Here is a 25,770-nt window from a genome sequence, read left to right as displayed (position 1 = left end):
TTGTAGGCCAGAAAACCATGACAGGGCTTCACCAGAGCAAGGGGTGGCAGACCAAGGGAGCAACTACAGAGGTACAGGGGAGAAGGAGGTTCTCAGTGCCATATTCTTGGACGGTCTCTGCCATGTCCTCAGCTGCAGAAGAGGTCAAACCTGTGAAAGCCAAGACAAACACGGGTTTCAGTCCCTGGTGCATCTCATCGTAGGACAAGAGGCCAGCAAGTTGCAAGCACCTTTTCCTAGATTTTACTGCAAAAGACAGCCATTGAAGGCCTACAGTATGTGCAGGGAGCATCACCTGCTTCACCCACAGCCTCCCACTGCAACAGACCCAAAAGGGGTCCCTCCACCCTCCACCTTTGCATCTGCTCTGTGTGATGTGGTACTTCCAGTCTCTGCTGCGTGTGGTTTTTGTGATCTTGAACACTAAGCTTAGGAATTTGTGGTTGCTGCAGCATCCCCCTTTTCTGTTAAAATCAAGGTTTTTCTTTATATGGGAACAAGATAGCTGGTTTTGGCTTCCGGATAAGCAGTAGGGTTTCCCCCCGTTGTGGTGGGACTGTTGTGACTCTCGTTACAGGTGCGGTGCAAGGGGTTGTTCAGCTTCTTCCTCTGCATCGATGTCTCCCAGGGGGGAGCGGGCGAGTTGTCATCCCTCCTCACCCTTCACTTCCAGCCCTGCCCTGGGAAATGCCAACCGAACAGAAGCCGGGTCCCTTTGGACGCCTCATTATTTCAGTTTGCCAATGGCATTGCTTTTCCTCCCTTGGCAATTTGGCTGCGGGTGTTTGTGACTTCTCATTTTCCATGCTCTGAACTCTCAGAGGCTCTTCTTTACCTGCCGCCTCTTTCTTTCAGAAAGGTTTGTTTTCTGGCAAAAGCAAAAGCTTTCTCTCCCCAGGCCGTCCCTCCCAGTTGTTTGCTGTGGTGTTCGCTACAGGGCCCTGCTCAGCCAGGCTTCAGCACACCCCTGCTTTTGGAGACGTCTGAGTTAGATGGGACCTTTGCTCATACTTTGCAAGGTGTTGTGAGGGCTTTTGATGAATTGCAAGGAGTAAGCATGGCTATAAACTGCAGCAGCAACTTTTAAAGCAAAGAGATGTCAAGTGCACGGATTAACCCCTGGAGACACCAAAGAGACACCAGCTCTGATGGATGTGCTGGGATTAGAGGGTGGTTCTTGTCAAACATCTCAGATCCCTTCATTGGCCCAAAAGTAATAGACCTCTTGGTCTTCGGTACCGTCATATGTGCAATTGTGATAACATTGCTGGAGGTAGTTGTTGCTCCTTGGCCCTCAAGCATCTCCACACATGGGACCCAATGCCTGCAGGGCAAACCTCTACTCCGGACTGGTCAATATGCTGATGTAAACAACAGTTGAGAGGACAGACACAGCAGCAAAATACTAGGTTTATACTAGCAAATATTAGCTAACAAATACTAGCAAAAAACTAGGTTTAAAAACCTACTTTTAGTGTCATTAGACACCAAAACGCCTCTGATTCAGGGTCCAGGAGGAGCAGAAAGATGCTGGTGCGGGTTTTAGTATCACTGAAATATCAGTACAGGCATCTTGGTCCAGGTCTCCTATTGCTCCTAGAAAATGTAATCCTGATTTACACCAGGATGCAACTTAGACTCTGCATGTCCCTTGCTGCACTGTACACAGTGAAAATGTCCCTCTCAAGTCTGGGGAGAGGGAATGCCTTCAAGGGAACAGGACAGGCCAGCCACATCCCTGTGTATCCCAAGAGATGATTTTATTCACAGTGTTACTTGCATCTCACTCCAAGGCTCCCTCCACGCCCCTCCTTCCTGTTAAGCCTGCGGTGTTTGAGTCACTGAGTGGGAATGGGGAACTGGAAGTTAATTTAGAGCTGGTTTCTCTTTTCCTGATTCTTGGCTGTCCCTACATGGCTTTGGGTGTGTTCCAGCTCTGTAACACCCTTTCTGTGACCCTTCAGAGGTGTCTAACTCTTATGAAAAGAAATTAAGGCCTTGAAATGGGGGAGTTTAAATAATTTCCATCCGAGCTTTGTCCTAAAGTGTTGTCTGGATCTTGTGTTCTTACAGGTTGCATTGATATTGCCCAACAAATGAGGGACAGGGGCCAGACTCTGAAGCCAAGTGGTTCAGACAACCCTGCATCTCCACCACCTAGCCTGGTCTCCTGCCCCCTCAGTTGCTTCCAGAGCACAGGCCGGTCTTGGATGGGACACCTCTGAGGGCACCCATCTCCCAAAGTCCATTTTGCATAGGTCTTCTACAACCTGGGGTCAGTTATTGCTCTCTGAGTAGGACCTGAAGGCTGATCCTGTGCCTCATTGTCACGGATGGAAATACTTGGCACAGTTATGATTTAGCAGCGAGTCAAAATCAAAATTTATGAATGATTTGAGGTATATCAAGAGGTTGAATTTCAGCAGCGCTTAATCATTAACCGATTTGAAGATTTACAAAGTGATTTAACGCAACAATTGAACAGAGACTTAATTACAGATTAGAAGATGGCAAGATTTACCCTAACTTACTATAAGGTATCCCAAATCAATATATATATGTATGAGTGAAAGCACAGATCTCACACTAGTAGATATACGTACAAGCAAAGTATATAAGTGCACACACACACACACACTCCATGGTCTATAACTGCTGAGATCAAAGATCCCTTAGTATCACACGACCCTAACGAGTCGGGGGGCACCCCTCTTAACTCCTACTCATGCATGGACAATTGGAAGAACATCTGCATCCATAAAGCTAAAGTGTATATCATAAACATATAAGTGGGGATGTGGATGAAAGAGAGGCTAGCCTGTAGTTAAAATTTCCCTTTTCCCGAGTTTAGAGTAAATATTCACAATGCATCGGCATTCCTCAATGGGTGATAACTGAGGCTCAAGAGGGGCTGTCTCGCCCTGGCCTTCTAATTATCAAGATGTTTGCCTGAGTGGTGTCCAGAAGAGCTCAAAGGGTCTTTGCTAGAATCGCTATTTATAGGATTCAAGATCATTGACTTTCATCAGGTACTTTTCCACTCCAGCCCAGCTCAGACAGTTACGCAAGCCCGGGACTTGCTAGGACTTGGGATCCTGGTATCCCCCGCTCTGTGGCCACGATCCATATGTCGTCAGGAGTGATCGATTATAGTTATAATTTTCAAATGGTAGGAGCGATGGGAATCAGGTATGCTAAGGGGTTGCTGTAGTGTTCTAGTTCGTTGCTCTCCACCTTTTCTTTTTTTCATGTTAGACCATGATGTATCGTTCTGGTCCATTGTACGATTATGTGGTCCAGGTGGGGAGGAAATCTGAGAGGCCAAAAAGGGAGGGCGGGGCGGGGAGTTGTACCACCACACTTAACCAGGGCAGGGGAGGAACGTCACATGGTGCCTGGGGGCTGGACCCCACTGCTGCCCACTCATCATCAGGTGCAAGGTGCTCCTTCTACTGCCACTGCATATGGGGGTAAAATAACCAAGGCTGTCCAAGCAAGGTCCATGTGACGTTGACGCATGTAGCTCAGCTCAAAAAAGGTCTTCAGGGTTGCCTGAAGGCATCTTTGACTTTTAAAACCCAAGGGTTGGATCAACAGTTGTTGCTAAAGGTGTTTTAAAGCTGGTAACCAAGTGAGGCAAGATCTCAGAGGGCAGCAAGAGGAATCTGGTTTCCTCAGACCTCTCTTTTGTGCGTAGCTCTTAGCTTTCTTGACTCTGTCCTCAGGGTCCTTAGGAGTGATAGCAAACTGGTGACTGCAGGATAATTCCCACTAAAATGACTCACTTTGGGTTCCTGGTGTCTCTGGTTTGTCTGGCCAAGGACAACCTCTGATGGTCTTTTTTGGGACTTCTTCTGGGAGTCAAAGTGATAGCCGCCAGGGATGAAACTAGGTGGTTGTTAGTCACGTGTGACACAGTACAGATGATGGCACAGCCTTTTGTAAAAATATTTTAGAAAAAAATGTTTCCTGGAGTTCATTTAACACAGTTTGAGCTCCCAAAGTGCCTCGCAAATATTGCATGTGGCGGAAGCCAACCTGAGTCACAGACAGGATGGAGAGAGCCCAAATGACCTGACTCCACGGGCTGTCCCCTCTAAAGCTTTGTGATGAAACCCCTGCAGTCTCCAAGTGTGCAAACCGGTGACTACATCCCAAAGATAGCACAGCATGTTTGAAGGAGTCAGGCCTTTTCCATGGTGCATCTAAGACCATGGCTGTGGTTTAGCCATTATTTCACAGGGCCACCTGGTAGAGGGGGTCATGGCTTGGCATGGCACCTCTCTTCAGGATCTGCAGCCTCATGGAGCCAGCAAGCACTTTGCAAAGAGAAACATGTTCAACACTCTCCCCCTTTACCCCATCTACTGCCTGGACAACCCACCAGCGCAGCACCACTGCTCTGGATTTAATCTTGCCCAGCAATTGCTGGGGAGTGAGTGGTTCCAGGTTGGGCACGTTGGTTTTGCTGGTGCTCACGTGGGCTCAGAGCATCCCTACAGTTGTTTGGGTTGCTTGCGTCTCGGACCTGCTTCTCCACCTGTCCCAGAGAGACAAGCATTAAGGCACAGACTGTGCCTGAGTTCCCCTTTCCCAGGTGCACTAAGGTGAAGCCCACACACAAGCACCCTCTCCAACATCAGGCCAGTCTATTTGAGGGCAGGCAGACCCACACTGAGCTGCTGGTGGCCACCTGCTCCTGGAGGAGCAGTGATTCCTGACTCCTGACAGCTGCACCATCCAGGAAAGGACACGGAGCCAGATTCTTGCTGGGGGTACACAGTCACAGGACAAAAGACAACAGCACAAGCTGCAGCTTATCTTCTGCGTGAGAGTGGTCAGACACTGGAACAGGGTCCCAGAGAGGCTGTGGGATCTCCATCCATGGAGATACTCAAAGATGGCTGAGGGAGCTGGGGGTGTTCAGCCTGGAGAAAAGGAGGCTGAGGGGAGACCTTCTCACTCTCTGCAACGCCCTGAAAGGAGGGGGTAGCCAGGGGGGGTCGGTCTCTTCTCCCAAGTAACATAGGTCAAGAGGAAACGGCCTCAAGTTGCACCAGGGGAGGTTTAGACCAGATATTCGGAAAAATTTATTCACTGAAAGGGTTATTAAGCATTGGAACAGGCTGCCCAGGGAAGTGGTTGGGGCACCATCGCTGGAGGTATTTAAAAGCTGGGCAGACGTGGTGCTGAGGGACATGGGTTAGTGTTGGACTTGGCAGTGTTAGGTTGATGGTTGGACTCGATGATCTTAAAGGTCCCTTCCAACCTAGACGATTGAATGAGTCTATGATTCTATGAATTATCCCGTGAGCCTACACTCAGAGAAAGCCACCGCCACCAGACCTGTCGGTTGGCATCCCTGGCTGCACGCCCTCGTTTCGGGATAACGAGCCGTGGTTGTCAGGGAGGTTGCCAGGGAGGCTGACATCAGACATCCCTTCCCTATAGATTTTTGTGCACAGCAGCACCGTCAGTTCCTAATCTACAAACGAGGCGTGAGGGCACCCAGAGGAAGCTCCGGAGGGTGTTTTGCGTCACCGGCCCGGGTTGCCTAGCACCGCTGGGACCGTGGAGAGGGGGCACCAGCTCCGGGGGCTTGGAGGTTTTTTCCCCCTGCGTGTCCTGTTTGAGAGCCAGACGTTGCTGAGGACGTAGCAGAGGAGCAACCGAGGCGATGGCAGCCGCGGCAGGGATGCTCGAGCTGCCCTTCGTCCGCGATGACCAGCTCACCCGGTGCATGCGACTGCGGTTCCAGAGCCTGCAGCAAAAAAACGTGAGGCCCCAGGATGGCGAGAAGCTGCTGCGTCCCAATGAGCACATCTACCGAGTGGATTTCATCCGGCAGCACAACCTGCGCTTCCTCCGCTGGAACATCCAGCTGGAGAGACCTGGGAAGGTCACAGTGACCGGCACCTCCCAGCACTGGACTCCTGATCTCACCCACCTTATGAACCGGCAGCTGCTGGAGCCGATTGGCATCTTCTGGAAGAAGCCAGGGGCCAAGGAGGTGGAGTGCAACGAGGCAGATGCCCAGGAATTTGGGGAGCGGATAGCGGAGTTAGCCCAGATCCGCAAGGTGATGTATTTCCTCCTCGCTTTCACTGATGGCCTCGAACCAGCTCAGCTGAAGGGCTCCATCATTTTTAAAGCCTGATCCCCTCTTGCTCAGCCCTTCTTTCTCCAGCTGTGCTTTTGTCTTCGTTTTTCTTTCTCTCAGTTCGGTTCTTGGTTCAGTTTTTACACGGTTCTTGGCGTTTTATGATGGATGGCGCTGCGGAAAAGTGGAGGACAGCTCGGCGCTTCTGGAGTCCCTCAGCCCCGCAAAACATTCCCCATACCTTTCCTCCTCATACTCCATCTGAATGATGGCGAGGAGGGAGCCATGAGCTTGCTGCTGCTTTTGCCTAGGGTATAATGCTGCGTGCTTGGGAATTCAGCAGGGATTCACCAGGTCTGACTGGCACAGGGTCTTGCCGGCATGGAAATATGAAGCTGTCCTAAGACCTCCAACTGTGTCACCTCCGTACCAAAAGCCTGATGGAGAAATAAGAAATTGCCATGCTAGAAACAGGAGAGACAACCCAGAGAGAGCCCTGACTTCCAGTTTCCATCCTAGCCATCAAAAAGGGAGGGATTGTTTGCCGTGGAGTGCTTCTCCTTGCAAGGATGCTGAGTGCTTGCAGCCTGCTACGGCTGCGGCTGCTTGGTGTCTCTGAAGACCAGTCCCATGGAGGATCACCCTGCTGTGAAGCTGGGGTACCTTTGGACATGCTGCATTCCGCAGATTGCAAACCCACTGGACAAACTGTTGCAGGGCTGGACCACCCTTTTCCTGACGGCCGCCACCGTTTCTTGCTGGGGGTCAGTGTGGGGAGGTGTGCTCCAGCACGCTGCTCACCTAGAGATTGTTGGTCTTGAGATGGGTCGGAGCAGGCGTGCATGTGTGTGCAGAGCCAGGCAAGTGAGCCAGCAGCTGAGGGCGGGCCGTCGGTCTGAGCCAGCGTTGCGTTCCCGGCAGCAAAAACAATTTGTGCATTGCTGTGGCCTTAAAGCACCCGTGAATATATTTATTCTGAAGCATCTCTAGAGAGCCGGGAGGCTGCAGAGCACTTTGCAAACCACAGAGCAGGAACCTGCTGCTGCTGTCCCCTAAAAGCAGTATCTCCTGCCCTCTACAGATGCTGAGGCAGGGAGCGGTGTCTGGGTGGCCATGGGAGCAGAGAGGGGAGACGGTACCTTTGCAAGTTTAGGAGTGGAAGGGTGTTTTGTGCCTGGCTTGTCCCATAACTGTGAATGAACTACTAACTTTGGTTGTTCCCTTTTCCTTCACCAAAAATCGAAGCTTTGGTGAAGCTTCTTGAGACCCGTAGACAGAAATGTCCTTTGAAAGCCTGGTCTAGAGGGAGGTGTCCCTGCCTAGGGCAGGGGGGTTGGAACTAGATGATCTTTAAGGTCCCTTCCAACCTAAACTATTCTGTGTGTGATTCTGTGAAAGAGTCAAGTATTATTACAATTGGTCCTTTGCTAAGATTGCACTCAAATGTGGGTGAGTGCTCCTCAAAGTACAGCCTGAGATTTTCCTGAGATGTGTAAGAAGAGGGCAGTGATGGGAAAGCCAGGACAAGGTGACTTTGTACCCATGGCCTCCTGATTTGTGCAGACCATCCCCAAAAGAGTCCAGCCTCTTCTTCAAAGCCTCCAGAGATGCAGACTCCATGCCCTTCCCATCCCAACAACAGTGTATAAAATGGTATGCATAAGCTATTCCAGGCAGAGAGGAGAAGGAAAGCAGGAAGATCAGCTGCTGGCTGGAGAAATGGTGGGAGCTTTGAGTCTTGCCCACAATCAAACATCAGCAACCACCAATTCATACAGCCATGCCATGGGCATTGCAGAAGAAGTTGATGTGTTTGTTTAGACCCCAAGAAATGCTGGACTCGATGAGGAGAGATAAAAGTGGATGCATCCCTGCTTGGCCATGGCTTGGACCCACTGTGGGCCAAAACCACTTTTACGGTCCTGGCAGACTTTCCCATAGGAGACCCCTCCTTGTGCATCGCTGCGCAGAGCTCCTGACTACAAACCACATTAGACCCAATAACAGGAGCCAATGCCAACATCCGAAGGGGTTTTGGCATGCCAGGTCTCACAATATGCCGTTGCTACGTTGCTGGTTGCCGGGGTAGAGTTCTTGCTGCAGATACTTCGCTGGGTATTGATGTACCACGGTAAATAAAAGCCTAGCCAACAGGGTTCCCCTTAAGGACTGAGGCTGTGTGTGTCTTCTTCATGCTCTTATTGGAAGCTGCCCCAATCCTGCAAGCAATAAAACAGCACCCACCAATTTTCAAGTCACTGATGGTACTTTTGAGCACCTTTTTATCTCCTGTAAAAAGTAAAATGAACATTCGCCTTCTTTTCTCTTGATGTGAAAAGCTCAATGGAGCGTTTAGCAGTTTGTGTGGTTCGGGGAAGGGTTTGAAGCTGGACAGAGGAGGGGAAACAACCCTCAGGTGGATCCTCAGGTGGATCCTCCTCTCCATCAGAGCTGGGGGTGGGAGGTGAGTGGGGCAGTGTGGTCTCTCTGCTGCAGGGAAGATGACCCTCTTTATACCAGTCACTGAAATTCTCCCTACACAGTTCCCAGGGGAACTTCATCCTGGTTTGTACTGTGCTTCAGCAGATTGGCACAGCTGGGTCCCTCCCTGCCCTTCCTCAGCTGGCAAGTTCTCAGCAGAAGAGCCCCTGCTTGGAGGATCAGCGTCTACCAGTTCCTCCTCCTAATTGGGAACATTTCAACAGAGTCACAGGTGCCTTTCCTAAGCCATTCCTAAGGAAAATAAGAAAAGTCCTAAACCAGCTTAGGGAAATGTTACAAATTAAATCTGGAACCTGGTGTTTCTGGGCTCCCAATTTACCTATCTATCTGAGCCCTTTCACTATAAATTTGTCCCTCTAAAGGGTCTTACAGCTCCAGATTTTGGGAGCCCCTAAGTAAAAAGCAGCACAGTTGGGTCAATGAGGAGAGCTGGTCTACACTGCCTTGGCATCACACAACCAAGTTGCGTCCAGGATGCAATGGGACCTTGTGATGGGTGGTCGATAGCACGCTCTCCAGCATCCTCTGAGGAGGGATGGAGATGTCTGGGGAGGTTTCCTGGGAGTGGGTGGGAGCTGTGGACCTCGGTCACATGATGATCTCCTGGAGGGATCTGGGCTCCAGCTACTGCTGGGATTTGTAGATGTGGCCTAGATTAATCCTTTAGGTAATACACAGCATCAGGTCACAGGCAGGGGTTGTGCTGTATGCCTTGAAGTGCCCGATAGGCACCACATCCAGAGCTGCCACCTCTCCCGGGCAGCCAGGAGAGTCACAGACACCTCGGCCAGGGAGTGAAGCAACTGGAGGGATCCTCGGCCTGGGTGGGATGCTGTGCTCTGAGGGGAGCTGGGGGAAGGAACCTGATGTTTGAGCTCACACCTTTCTCTTTGGCACATTGAGGACAGATTGGGCTCTGGAGATCGGGCTCCTCTTGTTTCCCCTTGGGTTGGCGTAGAAGCTTGCTCCTGGATCCTGCTCTGCATAAGGGCTGACCACTTTTTCAGTGGCAGAGGGTGTTTTCAGCGCTGCCCCCAAATGAAGGGACAGAGGAGGAGGATGGGAACTGGTATCTCCTGCCACCACTGACAGCAATAGCGAATCTCAGAACCAGCCAGCTGGAAGCTGTCGCTACCAGCTCTGGCTGAACAAGCCGCCTCTAATCAATGCCATAATCATTTCTAAGCCCACATTAATAGCAAGTTGATTAGCAAAATGGTCCTCTCTGACAATTCATTAGGATGAGCTCCAGTCAGGAGGGGATCGATGGGGACTGATGGAGGGCTGTCTGACCTTCCCTGGCACTGTCCCAGAGAAAGTCCGGGGCATCATTGCTAGCACTCCTGGAAATCGCCAAACCCTCCAAAAGTAGCACTTTTTCATGGCTCTGTCTGCTCTGCTTCTATTGATTCAGATAACTCAGGAGTGCCAGTGAGCTCTCAAGGCCGATGGCGTCATTAATATTTCAGTGTAGGAGCAATAAAAGCCCTGAGCTGGATCGTTGCTGGTAGCTGAGGTGTTGGGGGGCTCTCCACAGAGAGGTCTCTCTGCAGGGTTACAGCTTCATGATGGCAAGCAAAAAAAAAAAGCACAAAGCGCTCCGGCAGCTGGACAAGGGCTAAGGCACAGTGCAGAGGGTCTCTCCATGGCCCAGAACTTCCTGAAGAGCCTCTTTCAATGCAATGTGTCTGTGTCCCGTCCTGTCCCGCCCCAACACTGGCAGCTGTCTCTGCAGGACAGGGATTATTTGGTGGAGCGGAACATAATTTTCCCCGTGGGCCCGTTGGAGTTTTTTCCTCGCTTAGGTCATGATGCTTTGGCAGCAGGTAAGTAAAGAAGCAAAATGTGGACAGTTGGTCACATTACTGCAGCTGAATCGGTCAATACTTGTCAACTATCAACGACACTAACTGTACGTGGCCTCACAGCCCATGAAGTAAAACCATGTTGCCTTCACCCTCAACAAAAGCTAAGCTGTGGTGGGACAGTTCCTTGCTGTCTGCCTCTGTGTCCTGGTTCTAAATAAAATGCAGATCCTCCTAGTTGTAGTATCTGTGTATGGCTGTGCCCGTTTCTGTCCCAACTGTGAGGTGCATTTTCCATTCAAAGCTAAGCTGGTGGTGCCCGCAGCCATGAAGCACTATGGACTTTTGCAGTTGCCCTTCGCCTGTGCCTTGTCCCACTGGCAGTACAGACAGCAGTGGCACCAAACCTGCACCCCCTAAGCCCCTCAGCTGCTCTAGGGTTCCTTTCACGCCAGGTCCTCTTTTCCTTCTTTCAGCAAGTCACCTCCCCGTGCTTGCTTGGATGAGTATGGTAGCTCTTGATAGGGAAGAAGAGGGTCCTTGTGGGGATGGGGATCTTGCTTTTCCCACTTTTATTTAGCAGAGTAGATGTACCAGAGTGTCTGGTCCCTGTTTATTACCACCAGGTAGATGAACACACCACTTGCTTTTTGCCAGTCAATTCACACCAGAATCAAGTAAGAGGATCAAAGAAGGTGCCCTGTCTTAGTGGTACCCTAATGACACTAAAATGAACAAAATGTGGTCATAAAAATAACCACCCCTGGTCACACAGAGGAGTCTTCTGCTCTAATAGCCTGTCTATAGCAGTAGATGGCAGCAGATGTCCAGGGTAGAATTAAAAGAAAGAAGATGAGGACCTTTAACCCCATCTTCCCAAGCACAATGAAGTCTAAGCTATACCAGAATATGTTAATCTAGTCTGCATTGGAGGAACCAGGTCCAAAATCTGGCCCCAACAGACTATAAACAAGTCCAAACTTGTCATATTCTTCTTTGTCTTTGATGTTGTCTGCATTAGTTCCAGGATGGGAGTCAAACCCAGCAAAACAGGGAACAACCTAGGTGCATGTGCCTCCTCTCTTACAGGTCATCCCAGACTGGAAGGAGCAGGAGTGGAATCCCGAGAAACCTGAGAGCTACGTGGGGATCTTCCACTTCCAGTTCTGGCGTTTTGGTCAGTGGCTGGACGTGGTGATAGATGACCGCCTGCCCACACTCCACAACCAGCTCATCTACTGCCACTCCAACTCCAGGAATGAGTTCTGGTGCGCCTTGGTGGAGAAAGCTTATGCCAAGTAGGTACCTGGGCAGTTGCAGAACAAACTGGGACCTGGGCACCCTGTTTTTCCTCTCTGTTCATTCATCATTTGGTTTGCACTGGTGGAAACAACAGCTTTCCTGGGGAGGAGTAGGACATATCTCAAACAGACAGAAACTGTAAAAAAACGTCTTTTCTAGCCTTAACTGACTCTCAAAGCAAAATATCCTCCAACTCCACATTTGTTTAAGTAACATCTATCCTAGGGATTTCAGGTTCCGTTTACTTTGTCCTATGACAGCAAGAGTGCTGCAAGGAACGTGGGTCTTATTTTTCACCTTGGTTTTCTGTCCTCACCCACTGAAAGTTGTTTTACAAATCTCTGTTCTCCAGGCTGCCTCAAGAACTGTCCCAGACCCCTTAAAATGTCAGGTCAGTGTTGTTGTGCCATCCCTGTCACCCTCTTTCAGGTTGTCAGGTTGTTACGAGGCTCTGGATGGAGGTAACACAGCTGATGCCCTGGTAGACTTTACTGGCGGGGTCTCTGAACCTATCGACCTGACTGAAGGGGACTACATCACTGATGAAGCCAAGCGAAACCTCCTCTTCGAGCGTGTGTTGAAGGTGCACAACCGGGGAGGCCTCATCAGCTGCTCCATCAAAGTAAGCAAATTTACCTGTATGGTCACGGTGCCATGGGAATAGGCATTTTAGGATGCAGTCATCTTACACTGTTGGACACTTCTAAATTAGATCAGATAAATTATGGCCAAGGGTTCCTACTTCTTCCCGTGAATGGCAAAGGGAGTCAAGCCTGGATGACAACCCTCTTTATTCCTTCTTGCTATGTCCAAGAGACCAAATTCATCCCACCACCCTTTGAATGTTAGGAAAGGATTTACTTCAGAGAAAGTGATTTTGATGTCTGCATGTGGACCTATCTACAAACACTGGGTGCCAGACCTCCGGTTATAACCAGTAGGATGAGTTTTATTGGTTGACAGCATGGGAGCTTAGAGACCTCATGCAGCAGATGAAGACCAGGAAGGAACTGGCACCTAAAATGGCATCTGATACATCTCTCAAAGCAACTGGCTCTGTCCCTTAGTATTAGTGCTCTCCTTTTCAGCTCAGAGCACCCTAGAGGGAAATCTGAGTTCTCTTTTTTCCCCAGTCCTTGCAAAGGCAGTCATATCCCCCTGGTACGAGCACTGTTTGTGTCCCTCTGCCCAGGCCACGTCAGCGGCTGACATGGAGGCCCGCCTGGCCTGCGGGCTGGTGAAGGGCCATGCATATGCAGTGACGGACGTGCGGAAGGTCCGCCTGGGCCATGGCCTGCTGTCCTTCTTCAAGTCAGAGAAGCTGGACATGATCCGCATGCGCAACCCATGGGGCGAGCGGGAGTGGAACGGCCCTTGGAGCGACACGTAAGTTAGGACAGGCAGCAGCAGCACCTTCTTTGTTGGTGGAAAAAACTGGTCTAGAGCAAGCCTTGAGGCATGAGACAATTTGGCTACATCCACACTCGCAGAATAATGTTGTACAGGCAGTTGTGGGATGCTGCTTCAACCCATGTCCTAAACCCCTTTCACTGGGGTAGGTGCATTCCTTGCCCTGGGGTCCCTGGAGAACAGCAGGAGGATGGCGGAGCTTGGCAGACCTTCTCATTAAGGCTCTGATGGTGTTGTGGTGAAATCACCAGCACATTCACACTAGTCAAGGATGGTTATAGCTCACCTTTCCACTCCCACTCTTGTTCCTGCAAAAACAGCACCCAACAGAATCAACCACTGCCACCACTGACTGCTGTGGAGTCTGTGGGTGGGATGAAGAACCAGATGTAACCAGAGCCTTTGGCCAGAGTCCATTATGTTATCTTCACTGATAGGGTTGTGATTGTACTGGCCAAACAAAATCTTGCCAAGCTGGATTCAGTTCCACTGGTAAAGAAGGAAGTTGAAGCCCCAAGTCGTGCTACACTTCCCCCATGTTTGGAATATGAGCTAACCAGAGCAGTGTGGGGACTGGTTGCATGGCTGGAGCTTTATAGAGGCCTTGTGCCCTTGAGAGGTCCTGCTGAGGCCAGGTAGCCTCTTGAATTCTTGTGTGTCCCTTTGCCCTCACAGTAATGACCCCGTACTCTTCCCACAGCTCTGAGGAGTGGCAGAAAGTGAGTAAAAGTGAGAGAGAGAAGATGGGGATGACAGTGGAAGATGATGGAGAGTTCTGGTGAGTCCCTCTTGGGGTTGTCGCCACGGGCCATGCCCACAGGGTCCTCCCACCCCATGAAGCATGTGAGTCATTTCTGTGCAAACAACTATCCAGAGCAAACAGCCTTCCAAACCCTAGGATCTTTAGTGAAACCTCCTCCTTGAGCCCATGGGTATTAGCTTTGGATGGCCATGACCCTAGGATTGCTCTGTATCACACTGGGTCCAAACCATTTCACCAGGGTACTGGGAACCTGTTTTTAATGTCTTGAACTTAACAGCCTCACCAGGTATGTTTCAATGCAACATGTACCCACGTGTGGAGGAAGGGGCACTACTCTGCTTCTCTCACTCCGAAACACAGAGCTCTATTGTTTAAACTGAATAAATATTTACTGCGTGCATGGAAAAGGGTATCTCCACCTCTTGTTGTTCATCAGCCATTAGAGGCTACCAACATACTGTCTCTATCAGGTGATCAAGAAAACCCCCTGAAGGGAGCGAAGCAAGATAACACAGCTCTGTCCTTTCCTGACTTAGGATGACCTTTGAAGATTTCTGCAAATACTTCACAGACATCATCAAGTGCCGTCTCATCAACACGTCCTACCTGAGCATCCACAAGACCTGGGAGGAGGCAGTGCTACATGGGGCATGGACCAGAAATAGCGACCCCTTGAAGAACCGCTGTGGAGGCTGTATCAATCACAAGGACACCTTTTTGCAGAATCCCCAAGTGAGTCATGGTCCAGAGGACCTTCTGGAGCTTTCACATGTGCTTGCAAGTGTTTAAATCTCCTACAGGGACCTAGAAGGCCAAAATGGCTACCAGACCTCTAGTAGATTAAATGTGCTTATGACCACTCTCTGACTGAGACCCCTGGCATAGCATGACCAGCACCCAGGCCAACTTTGTTAACTTTATCCCTCTTATCTGGAAGACTGCATCCAAGTGCCTGGTGTAGAGCGTCTTGGCACAAGCAAACAGCAAACTCTGCCACTGGGTAGCAGTGTTAGCTGGCACTAGTCAAACAGGGACAGGAACCATTTCCAACAATTTGGATGTCTGAATGATCAAATTCTAGTTCCTTTGCCTAAACCATGGCATTGCTAAATTTACCAGTACAGGTGTAATCTATAGGGCCATTTCCTTGTAGCTTGGCCTTCAAAAAAGGCCCTGCTCGGAAGTTCGTCTCCTGCAACAAGCTCTTCTGTCCTGTCCTCCTCTGAACTGGGGTTCTCAGTAACAAGAGACAAGTTCTTGTGAGTCCTTCATCTAACAAGCAGGTGAAGGATGGTCTTGTCCATTGCAGGAGCTGTCATCAAGGATGTGGGAGAGTTGTTTTCTGCTCCTAGCTCTGTATTAGCCTTCATCTTATGTCTCTGTGAACGTCAGTTCCTCCTTCCATGCCATGGAGGACTTGTGGCAGACTGCAAGGGGTGAGACTCTCTGGTATGAGGCTGCATCTGGACTCCTTGGATTCTGCTGAATCTGATTCGGTCTTTTCTAAGATGAGCTAAAAAGTCTCTGGCTTGGCAAGATGATACCAAGTCCTAAGAGGAGTGGGTGTGGGCTCTGAATGGTGGTACTGAAGCCAGGTTGTCTTTGCAGTGAGGTGGGTGAGGAGAAGCAGAGGTCAACTCTACTGTTTGTCCACACCCACCCATTCCCAATGATCCTGTCTTAGAATTCCTCCCTCACCTTCCTCCCTTTGCTTCTAGTACGTGTTTGATGTGAAGAAGGCAGAAGATGAAGTGCTGATCTCCATCCAGCAGAAGCCAAAAAGGACCAGTCGCAAAGAGGGCAAAGGAGAGAACCTGGCCATAGGCTTTGATATCCATAAGGTAGACCATGGATCCTGCATGTTGGCCTGAATCCCCCTGCAAATTTGTTAGTGGTGGAGCGGTATATCAGTCCTGCATGACCACTGGTATTGTTCATTTAAACATTATTCTGGGAGTCCCTGGGGTGCCTTCAGCACAGCCTGACCCCCTCTAGAGATGGTGAAAAATTTCGGAGGTGAACAATGACAGCATGGACAAGTTCCCCTTCCTAAAAGCAATGGTTATTCTGTCATCTCCAAATGCTGAAATCCGTTTGACTGATCCTTATATGTTGCTTACCGGGCCCCAGTGTCAAGCTGGAGTGCAAGAGGGAACAAATTCCTGAGCCAACGGAGTTGAGAGAGCCACATCCACACTTGTTTTCCATCCATTGGGATGCACCATTGGGACACACCAATCTGGTTCTCTTAACTCCAGCTCTCCCAGCGCTGTGGGGTCAGTCCTTGTTGCAGTCTGGCCTCCCAAGGTGGATACCAATACATTGTCACTCAGCGCTGTCCTGCTGACTGTCCCACTGTGGTCTCTGCCCAGGTGGAGCTGAACAGGAACTACCGGATGCACACCCTGCAGCAGAAGGTGGCCAGCTCCATTTACATTAACTCCCGCAGCGTCTTCCTGAGGACGGACCTGAAGGAAGGCCGCTACGTCATCATCCCCACCACTTTTGACCCTGGTCATGTAGGCGAGTTCCTTCTCAGGATTTTCACGGATGTGCCTTCAGATTGCCGGTAAGGAGCAAGAGCAGTGGTGGGGAGGAGCTGGCTATTTGGAGAGAGCCCTGTGCTTTAGACATGTGGTTTTCCTGATTGGAGTTGGTCATAGCCTTGCCTGGAGCTGGTGGTTTGCTTCCTTTCAAGGTTGGCCAAGAGACAGGGCATCTTGATAAGGTCCTACCACAGACATGCAGAGAAGCTCCCAGTCTGATTCTAGGCACGGCATGGAAGAGTGTCCCAAACCTAGGTTGAGGAGGTTGGACCGGGGAGCAGAGGCTGACAGTGGACAGTGCATAGTCCTTCCATCCTGCTGGAGCAATCTCTTCGGGCCGCCCATGGGGCAAGGCTGGGCACCTCTCAAAGGCCATATGTTTTTCCCTGCAGAGAGCTGACGCTGGATGAGCCACCACACACCTGCTGGAGTGGGATGTGTGGTTACCCGCAAGTGGTGTCCCAGATCCATGTCCTCGCTGCAGCTGGGCTCAAGAATCAGGACTCCCAAGGAGGTACTGACCTTTCCTTGCCTGTTGTCTAGTCCTGGAGGAGTTGGGAGGTGGTTGTTTCAGTGGGAAAAGGGGGAGGTGGTTTCACGAGGTGGGAGGTTGCTGGGATTTGTTGTCCTCAGGTATTTTTTTCAGGGAACGTGCCTGATTCACACACCAGAGGAGAAGAAAGTCCATGGAGAATCAAACTCACTTCTTGCTATGGACATGATCTGGGAGCTGTTATATTTAGGCTGTTGTCTAATATCCCCAGGTGATCCTCCCAAAACTTCCCCAAAGCCCTTAGCAGTGATCCTATAACAATCCAGGCTTTCTTCCTGCATATGTGCAGCTGTAAAAGTCAGGAATTTTATTTAAAGGCTTTTTAATAGGAAGGACAGAGGAGCAATGGAACAGGCCGATGTGTTGCAATAGTCTTCATCACCGGAGGCTGGATAAATGTCTATCAGTAGGCGGTAGGTCAAATTTAGCACATTTTGGGATGGTGTGGATTGAGAGCCTCTCCCTCTATTTCCTATAAGTCCTGCTCCATGCTTGGCTCCTAGGAGCCCTCTGAGATGACTTCAGCCACCACCAGCACAGTTCAATGTATGTCTTCCTCCTTGGTCCTCTAAAGGTTCATTTTCATGGTCCTACCATGCTCTCATGCAATTCTAACATCCAGCACTTTTCTTGCATGAAAGACAGCAGCAGCACCATGCCTCGCCACGTCCTGCAGCCACGCAGAAGCTTGTGGTAGGAACCCCATGTTCAGTCTTCCTGGGACATTTGGACCAAGAAACCCAGGGGCAGTGATGACTTGCACTGGAAAGTTGTTGAAGTAGGGATGAAAGGCACTAGAGGGTGTGATGAAGAAGCAAATACCTTTCCTCCGTGGGCATGGACCAGATCCTAGCCTTCCTTCCCCATCTCCTGAGACAAGGTCATGTGTTGAATGTAGCAAGGGTTAGCCAGTCACTTTGAAGTCAAATATAAAGTGTAGAAATTTAAAACTTAAAATTTAAAAAATCTAAATTAAAAATGTAATTAAAAACCTTTTTTTTTTTTTTCACCCAAGCATTATTATCAGGGCTGCATATCACTAGAGCCCTGAAAGTGATGAGCACGATCCTTCCTTAGGACAAAGACTAGCCCAATTTGCTTATTTATCACGTGCCACAAAGCGAGTCCTCCTGCCTTGTCTGCAGTTTGGGAGGGAATTTTGCCCTAGGTATGTTGCTTTTTCATGGGTTTCTCAAAATAGCTGGGTGTATCTGTAGCACTGCAGGGAAATCTGTAACCAAAAGTCTCTGAACTGTTCACGGAAACAAGGAGATGTATCTTTTCTTCATACAAGTGTGCATACTGGTTCTGGAGAGAGACATCAAAATATCTCTTTTTCAGCCAGAGGCTGCTGGGAATGGCTTTTTTCCAGCTGTTTTCCAGCTGTTCAGCTCCCACCACCAACAGCCTGCATGTTTGGTGCTTTCCAGTGCAATGGCATCTCTCACATCTCCCGGCCCAGGCATTTCATACTGCTTTGGAAATAGTGATTTACAGATGGGAATTTGGCTCCGGCTGATGGAATATGAAGATTTAATGGGACATCCCAAAAGACAAGGCTAGTTTGGAAAAATAACTGTGAAATCCAGCATCTGTGTCCCACAAGGGGAGCCAGATCCTTGCAGACAGAAAGCTAGTGAGGAGGTGGTCTGGCAATCAAAGACGTGCTTCTTAAATCACAGGCCCTCAGAAGGGGGTGGTTTGTTCATCCTCATTTCCACAATTCCCTTGGACAAGAAAACTCATCCACCTGGTCTGTGCTTCCACCATAGCCACTAAAGCTCATGGTGAGAAAATGCATTCTGGCCATTAAATTTCCATAGCAATAGCTCATTCTCTACTGAAATTCCCCAAACAAACACTTTTTTCATAAGGGGAAAATGTTCACTAATCCCTGTCCTGGAAGCTCAGGTACCATCCAGCTGTAGGCTGATAGTCTCTAAACTTGGTAACTTTATTCTCCATCTTTGTGGCCTGCTTGTTCCCTATGACTGTCTTGTTCCAGCTGGGATATTGTGATAATGTCCCTCTGTACAAGAGGGACATTGAGGTGCTGGAGCGTGTCCAGAGGAGAGCTACCAGGCTGGTGAGGGATCTGGATACCAAGTCATATGAGGAGAGGCTGAGGGAGCTGGGCATGTTTAGCTTGGAGAAGAGGAGGCTGAGGGGAGACCTCATTGCCCTCCACAACTCCCTGAAAGGAGGTTGGAGAGAGGTGGGTGTTGGCCTCTTCTCCCAGGTGAATAATGACAGGACCAGAGGAAATGGTCTGAAGCTGCAGCAGGGGAGGTTTAGATTAGATATTCAGAAGAATTCCTTTACTGCAAGAGTGGTCAGGCACTGGAACAGCCTGCCCAGGGAGGGGGTTGAGTCACCGTCCCTAGAGGTGTTTAAGAAACGTCTAGATGTGGCACTTCAGGGCATGCTCTAGTGGCAGAGATTGTAGGTTGTTTGGCTGGACTCGATGATCTCAAAGGTCCTTTCCAACCATGAAGATTCTATGATTCTATGATAACCTTCCTTTCCCACTGACCTGTTACACATTCCTTCATGAACTTCTCCTCTGGCTTCCCACTTACCCATTTTGTCTGCTTTCATCTCCTCCACTTCCCGCTCATTTCACCTGGTTGCCCCCCGTTGTCCAGTCTTTCTCTTCCCCATGTCTCGCACTACCACCAATGATCCTTTTTGACATTTTGATCTTCTCCCTGAATTCTTGCCCACAGCAAATACTCTAAGAACCACCTTCACCTCTTTAAAAACCTTTTATATTTCCATCTTAAGGCTCCCCATTTTGGGATCTCATAAATTAGCACATCTTGACACTTAATTTTGGCTCAGCATTGTGCCATCTCTTGTCACCTTGACCACCCAGCATTTTTCTTATCCAGTTGTTATACTGACACCCTCTGCAGCATTTGAGTCTCACTAAGTCTAGGAGGAAGATGTGCCAATGATTGATGCATAGTCCCTGCTGAGGTAGATATTTATCACCTTAAAGTAAAACCAAAGTTAGCCTGGCTTGGGAGTATATAAGCTGCAGTGGAAGCAAGTGGGTTTTTGCAGCTTGAAGGCCCTTGCCTTCTTGGTGTTTCCTGGTGTGGAACATCCTCCGTGAGCCTCCTTCTCTTCTCCATGGCTTTATTTCTGCCTGCCTTCAGCAGAGCAAATCCTGAAAGGAGAGTTGAGCAGGGCAGTGTCTTCCATGAAAGATTCACTCCAAAGGTCAGGAGGATTTGAAGTGATGAAGGAGTGTTTATGTAGAATATGGGGTCAAGGAAGAGGCGGCCATTTCGTGGCAGTCCATCACCACCTGCTGCCCAAGGATGATGTCACCTAACAGAATTAAGCCTGAGCCCAACAGCTGAGTTTCACGGACATCATGTGGGGTGTGATGAACTTTTTGGCAGATATCCATCTCCTCTGGTAGGGTACGGAGGAAAAGTGTTGCATGGTGCCCATGGAAGAGGGCTCTGAGGACTTACAGGATCTATAACAAAGCAAAAATTCTCTCCCCAGGAGCTGACCCTTATGTGATCATAAAGTGTGAAGGGCAAAAAGTTCGCTCTCCAGTGAAGAAGAACACGGTGTCTCCAGAATTTGACGTGAAAGGGCTCTTCTACCGCAAGAAGCCAGGACAACCCATCATTGTTCAGGTACCCAGCAGGCGACCAGTGAGCTGAGGGATGGAGACTCTCTTTCACTTGAACCCCCGCACCTGCCTTCTCCTCACACTGTCCACAGCGGGTCTGCTCCCCAAGGTTGAGCATCATCAATTCATGCAGCTCAACCACTCACCACCACGGCTGAGCTGTGGCAACTGCTAAATGCATATCCTTCACCCCTCTCAGTTACAGAGTGACCCCCACACACACCTTGACCACCTCCCCGGCTCCAGCTCAGAGCCAGTCTCCAATAACCCCTCCTCCTCCCCGGTGCATGAAGGTTGGCTGAATCCCCCAAAGACCTACCCTCGTGTCTGTTTTGTTTCCCCAGATCTGGAACCACAACTTAATAAGCGACGAGTTCTTGGGCCAAGTGGTGCTCACGGGGGATCCCAGCGACCGGCAGTCGGTGCACACCCTGCACCTCCAGGACAAGGGGAACAGGAGATCAAATGATCTCCCTGGGACCATCGCTGTAAGGTTGCTCAGCAGTAACATCCTCACCAACGTCTGAGTACCCAAGGACTCTTCTTCTGGTGCCACATATGTGTATATAGACATGCACACATACATACATATATATATATACACACACACACAGCCTACCTACCATCTGCAAGGTGTATATGAACTACGCATGCATTCCACTCAAAGGAGCCAATCTTGTGTTTTCAATGTTAAAAAATGGTGCCTTTTTGGGGAACCGCAACGATCCTTCTGCTGGCGTCCTCCGCAGCCCCCATCGCCGCCCTGTGCCCCGTGGGATCGCTGTGGACGTGCCGTGTGTCCTGACAGCCAGAGCACGATGCCCTGATGCTGTTTGTTTACACAGGCTGGCACACAGGTGCCACCACGCACACGTGTGGCCACCGCGGTCCCACCAGCTGCTTCAACACATCTTCGATGTGTCTGCTTGGTTTTAGAGTAGCGTGTGTGGAGTCGTCACCTGTGAAACTGCCATGTAATCGCTTCTCTGTGGAGGCACCTCAGCAAAGGAGAAGTGGAAAAATAGATCGGGGCCTTTTGGATGTTTTCTGGGTATGGGTTTGCATACTGCAACTGGAAGGACAATGCGCCAAGGCAATCCCACATCCACAGGGGCAACGAGACTAAAGGCTCCATCATTTTAGGGACAAGCTGTCTCCTCCTGAGTCTTGTTGAACCCCATGCATCTCTGAAGGATGCAAAGATGCCAACAACCATGGTGGGACAACTGTTCTCTGGGGTCAGGTTTTTGAATCGGTCTGGACTCAGCTCCTGCGCGTGCCTCTCGAACTGCCGTGGTGCCTGCTGTCTCCATGTCTTCATGCCGTCCCCATCCCAAGAGCTCACCCCAGTAGCTGGGTTGGATTGTCTGCTGGGGCTGTTCAGTGTTAAGATAAGAGGAGATGAGTTCCTCTGAAGGCCAAAGCATCAGGTCCAAGGGACGGGGAGCTTTGCTCAACAGGCTCCATCTTTACTGCTGCACACAGTGCATCATTTCTCAGTGCCTCGCTTTCCCAAATTCTTTTTAAAAATGGTGGGATTTTAGCTTGTACTGGAGGAGAGAAGAGGAGCGCTGCTCCCAGTGCAGCCTGAAAGTGCTGGGAATATTTAATTCATACCAGTGTCCATCTCTCACCCTTCATTTCCAGCCTCTGGGCCTGGAGGATGAGTTGCACAGTGCTAGAGCCAGTCTCACAAGCACAACCCAAACCCATCCTTGGGGCCACGTCTAGGGCCATGATCTGCTCCTGTTTGCCATGAAGACTGGGTTTATCTTCCTTATTCCACTGGGTGGCAGAATCTGGCTTCTTATAAACCATCCCCAATAAGCCAAACAACAAACCCTTGTCTGGCCTTTCAGCAGCTGATCAGGGCAGGTTTCAAAGCATTTTTTCACTCCTGTTGTTTAGGTTGGGTTTTGTTTTTTTTTTTTATTCATGTGCCTTTAAAAATGGTGCAAGGTAAGGTGTTTTTTTTTCTGACATTTTCTAACAAATATATCTTTTGCAGTCACCTGCATGCAAGTGGAAATGAATACATATGATGTAAACTTGTCATCTTGGCCCGAGCAGAGTTCTGTACCTGCAAGGACAAGTGAACACAAAAGCCTTCTTTTGCCATAGCAAGTAGGGTTTCTGTTTGTCCTATGAAATGCCCATGTTTGTGCTGCAAGTCTGTATTTATTTTTTTTAAAGTCCCTAAAGATCTCCTAAATCTATAACGTGGTAAGATGTTCCCTGAAGTCACATTAGCTGCCAGCTCAATTCTTGGTGCATCCAGAAGCATAGAGTACAATTTCATTGATTTCTTCAGGCTGTTCTTCCCCTTTCTTCATAGAATCATAGAATGGTTCGGGTTGGAACGGACCTTAAGGATCATCCAGTTCCAACCCCCTGCCCTGGGCAGGGACACCTTCCACCAGCCCAGGTTGCTCCAAGCCCCGTCCAACCTGGCCTTGAACCCCTCCAGGGATGGGGCAGCCACAGCTTCTCTGGGCAATCTTCATCTTCAGATCTTCAGAATTTACCTCCTGTGGTTATGAATTGGATTTTTGACCAAATTGCTTATTTTCTTAGGTCTTGTTTTCCAAGCTTAGAGCTGTAGCAAGCTGTGGCCCACAGAAGGCTCTTTCCAAGCCTCAGTTATTCCTGCCTTGTGCTGGACACCCTCTAACTACCGGTGCCATCACTGGGACCTGGTTTAGTTCAGCATCTTGCAGAATTGGCTCCTAGTTTGGTAAAGCAGCATTTTGACCCCAACATCAAAGCAAATCCTTGAATTTGGGCAGACTGATTCAGAGATATTTTGACTGTTTTGTTTTGTTTTCATTGGACTCATCACTGAAAATAGATGGAAGCATCATTGTGGAGCTAGAAGGCATGATTTAGGTCTTAGGAGACGATCTCACAGGCTTACGTTCAGAATAGTACGTGAGAGGAACTGTGATGCCCAAAGATACCTCACCTGGCAGGGGGAAGCTCTGTAGCTAAGGGAGAACATCACAGGAACATCACAGGAGCTTCGCACCGTCATCGGCAGATGGGGTTACCCAGCCTGCCCACATTAGCCTTGTTTTCTCAGGAAATCAGGCTACCGATAGCTTCAGCAAACGAGAGCCATTTGGCCAGGAGTGCTCTGGCATGTGCCAAACTGCACCGTGATCCCCAAGGAACGGCGCTGAAGCTTGCCAAGGAGTAGCGATGCCCTGGTCACCACGGGCAGCCTCCTTGCTTCCTACTTGAGAGAACCAAGCCATAATGAGAGGAAAGGCAGCTTCTTAATAGCTGCTTCTTCAAAAAAAATAAAAAGTCATCATGCTATATCAGGACCAAAATGTCTTAATATTAGTAATATTTTTTCTTTTTTTTTAACTTTTGAAAAGTTAAAGCAGAAGCCTTCTTCCCCCTACATTTCCAATGGGATAATGGGATAACAAAAATTACCTCTTTGCTTTTTTTTTTTTTTTGGTCTTGTTTGTAGAGCAGATGGAGTTACTGAAATGCCATTCCTAATGTTGATGCCTTTTCTCTTTGAATGAAGTAAACAGAAATATTCAGGGTTTTTTTCGCCTGAGGGGAGGGCAGATCTGATAAGCACTTTCCAGTCCCTCCCAGGTGGTGCAGGACATGTCTCTGATTTATTTTCCTTTTCTTTTGTTAATCATTTCAATGGTTGCACGTAGCCTGCCATTATGTGAAATCCATTTCTTTTTGACGTCTGCATGTTAAAACAGGCTATGACTTGTCTTCATCTCCAAAGGCACTGATGTGTCGTGTTGCACAAGATCAGAGAGTGGTCCAAACAGAAAGCCAACGTTGTACAGCTGTAAACCTCCTATAAATAAATTGTGTATATTTTATTCAGACTCCCTGCCTTTCAACTGCTGTGTTCTTCCCGAATGCTTTTGATGGGCACCAGGTGGCTCTGCGGAGCCTTTTTAATCTGCTTGATGCGCTGAACTCCATTCGAATTGTTTTCTCTGCGGACTTTGAGGCTGAGGCAAGGCAATCTGCATGAAGGTTTCACGCAAGGTTACACTCACGTTCACTGGGAAAAGCCAGGGAGGAGAAGGGTAACCCCCTCTGACTGTAAAACCTTTGCATCCTGTGCCTCAAAGTGCAGGCAACTTGGGTGTTGGAGCCTCACCTGACTTGGAAAAAGCTCTGCACATTGAAAAAAAAAATAAAAAAAAAAGGATTATGGGGAAAGCATCAGGAGGATATGATTTTTGGATGGCTTTCCCTCAAAGAACAAACTTGCAGATTGCATGTTGGGAGCATTTGGGAAGCGAAAAGCCTGTCCCTGCCCATGAGAGGCTCCAATGTTGCTGCTGTAACACATGTCCCAAAGTGCTGGGTCTTGCTCCCATCTCAGCTTCCAGGTCCCAGCTCCATCACCTGCCTGTGCTCGAGGTCTTTGCAGCGTGGAGGAGCTGTGCCCTTCTGCAGCCTGTCCTCAGGAGCCCAAAGCAGGCATCTGGAAAACGCCTTTTTATTGTGGGGTGGGGGCACCCGTCCAGATCCTTCTCCTCATCCTCTGGGACAATGTCACCAAACCCTAGACAGAGAAAGGAGCATCCTACTCCTCTGCCTCCATCACTGAAACAGCTTACAACGAGCATTCTTCAGGGGGGAGCCTCACAAACATCTCAACCTCACAAACATCCTAATACTGTTCTGGGGGAAGTCCTGGGCAGTAGACACGGCTGAGCACCTGTGAGGCTGTGATACTTGTTGCTGGACATAGCACAAGAGCTCTGGCGTAGACCAGGTGGCTTTACCGAGTCCTGCTTTGTGCACATTCAAAAAAAAAGGTCTATGCAAGCCTGGGCGAGCCACAAATCATCCTGTTGGCATGGGGTATCATGCTTCCCCACCAGCACCCACCAGTTTATCTGGTACTGGGATGGTAGGCTTGAAAGTGGAGGTTGTTTTGTAACCTTGCCTGTACCTGTGCTGGTGGTGCACAGCATCACGTGGGCTGGCAACATGGGCAGGGATGCTGGGATTAGTGTGGGACCTCAGCACATCAGTGTGGAGATGTGGGGAGCTTGTGCATGTTCGGAGACCAGCAGCGGGGAGCAGAGTGGTGCACAGCTCCAGGCGGGATCCAGCCCAGGGTCCCCAAGGGTCCTGCAGC

At 49.5% G+C, this 25,770-nt stretch overlaps 1 protein-coding gene across 5 annotated transcripts in view; it reads left to right on the top strand.

Annotated features, from left to right (window-relative positions):
- The window catches only part of CAPN5 (calpain 5), a 63,877-nt gene extending 39,405 nt beyond the window's left edge, over positions 1-24,472 (top strand). For 4 of the 5 annotated variants that reach the window (XM_063326856.1, XM_063326846.1, XM_063326837.1 and 1 more), the window contains 10 exons: positions 11,497-11,705; positions 12,139-12,331; positions 12,902-13,095; positions 13,820-13,897; positions 14,419-14,614; positions 15,601-15,723; positions 16,255-16,451; positions 16,821-16,942; positions 20,501-20,637; positions 20,978-24,472. In XM_063326856.1, the coding sequence (XP_063182926.1) occupies positions 11,497-11,705; positions 12,139-12,331; positions 12,902-13,095; positions 13,820-13,897; positions 14,419-14,614; positions 15,601-15,723; positions 16,255-16,451; positions 16,821-16,942; positions 20,501-20,637; positions 20,978-21,160 (1,632 nt within the window). In that variant the 3' untranslated portion in view covers positions 21,161-24,472. Of the gene's footprint in view, positions 1-5,451; positions 6,080-11,496; positions 11,706-12,138; positions 12,332-12,901; positions 13,096-13,819; positions 13,898-14,418; positions 14,615-15,600; positions 15,724-16,254; positions 16,452-16,820; positions 16,943-20,500; positions 20,638-20,977 lie in introns of all 5 variants that reach the window. The other variant, XM_063326830.1, reaches the window with a different exon arrangement.
- The last annotated feature ends 1,298 nt before the right edge of the window (positions 24,473-25,770 follow it).

The sequence above is a fragment of the Chroicocephalus ridibundus genome, chromosome 1, assembly GCF_963924245.1.
Source record: "Chroicocephalus ridibundus chromosome 1, bChrRid1.1, whole genome shotgun sequence".
In the NCBI taxonomy this organism is placed as follows: Eukaryota; Metazoa; Chordata; class Aves; order Charadriiformes; family Laridae; genus Chroicocephalus; species Chroicocephalus ridibundus.
Note: the sequence above shows the minus strand (reverse complement) of the source record. Positions and strands in the feature narration are given on the sequence as shown.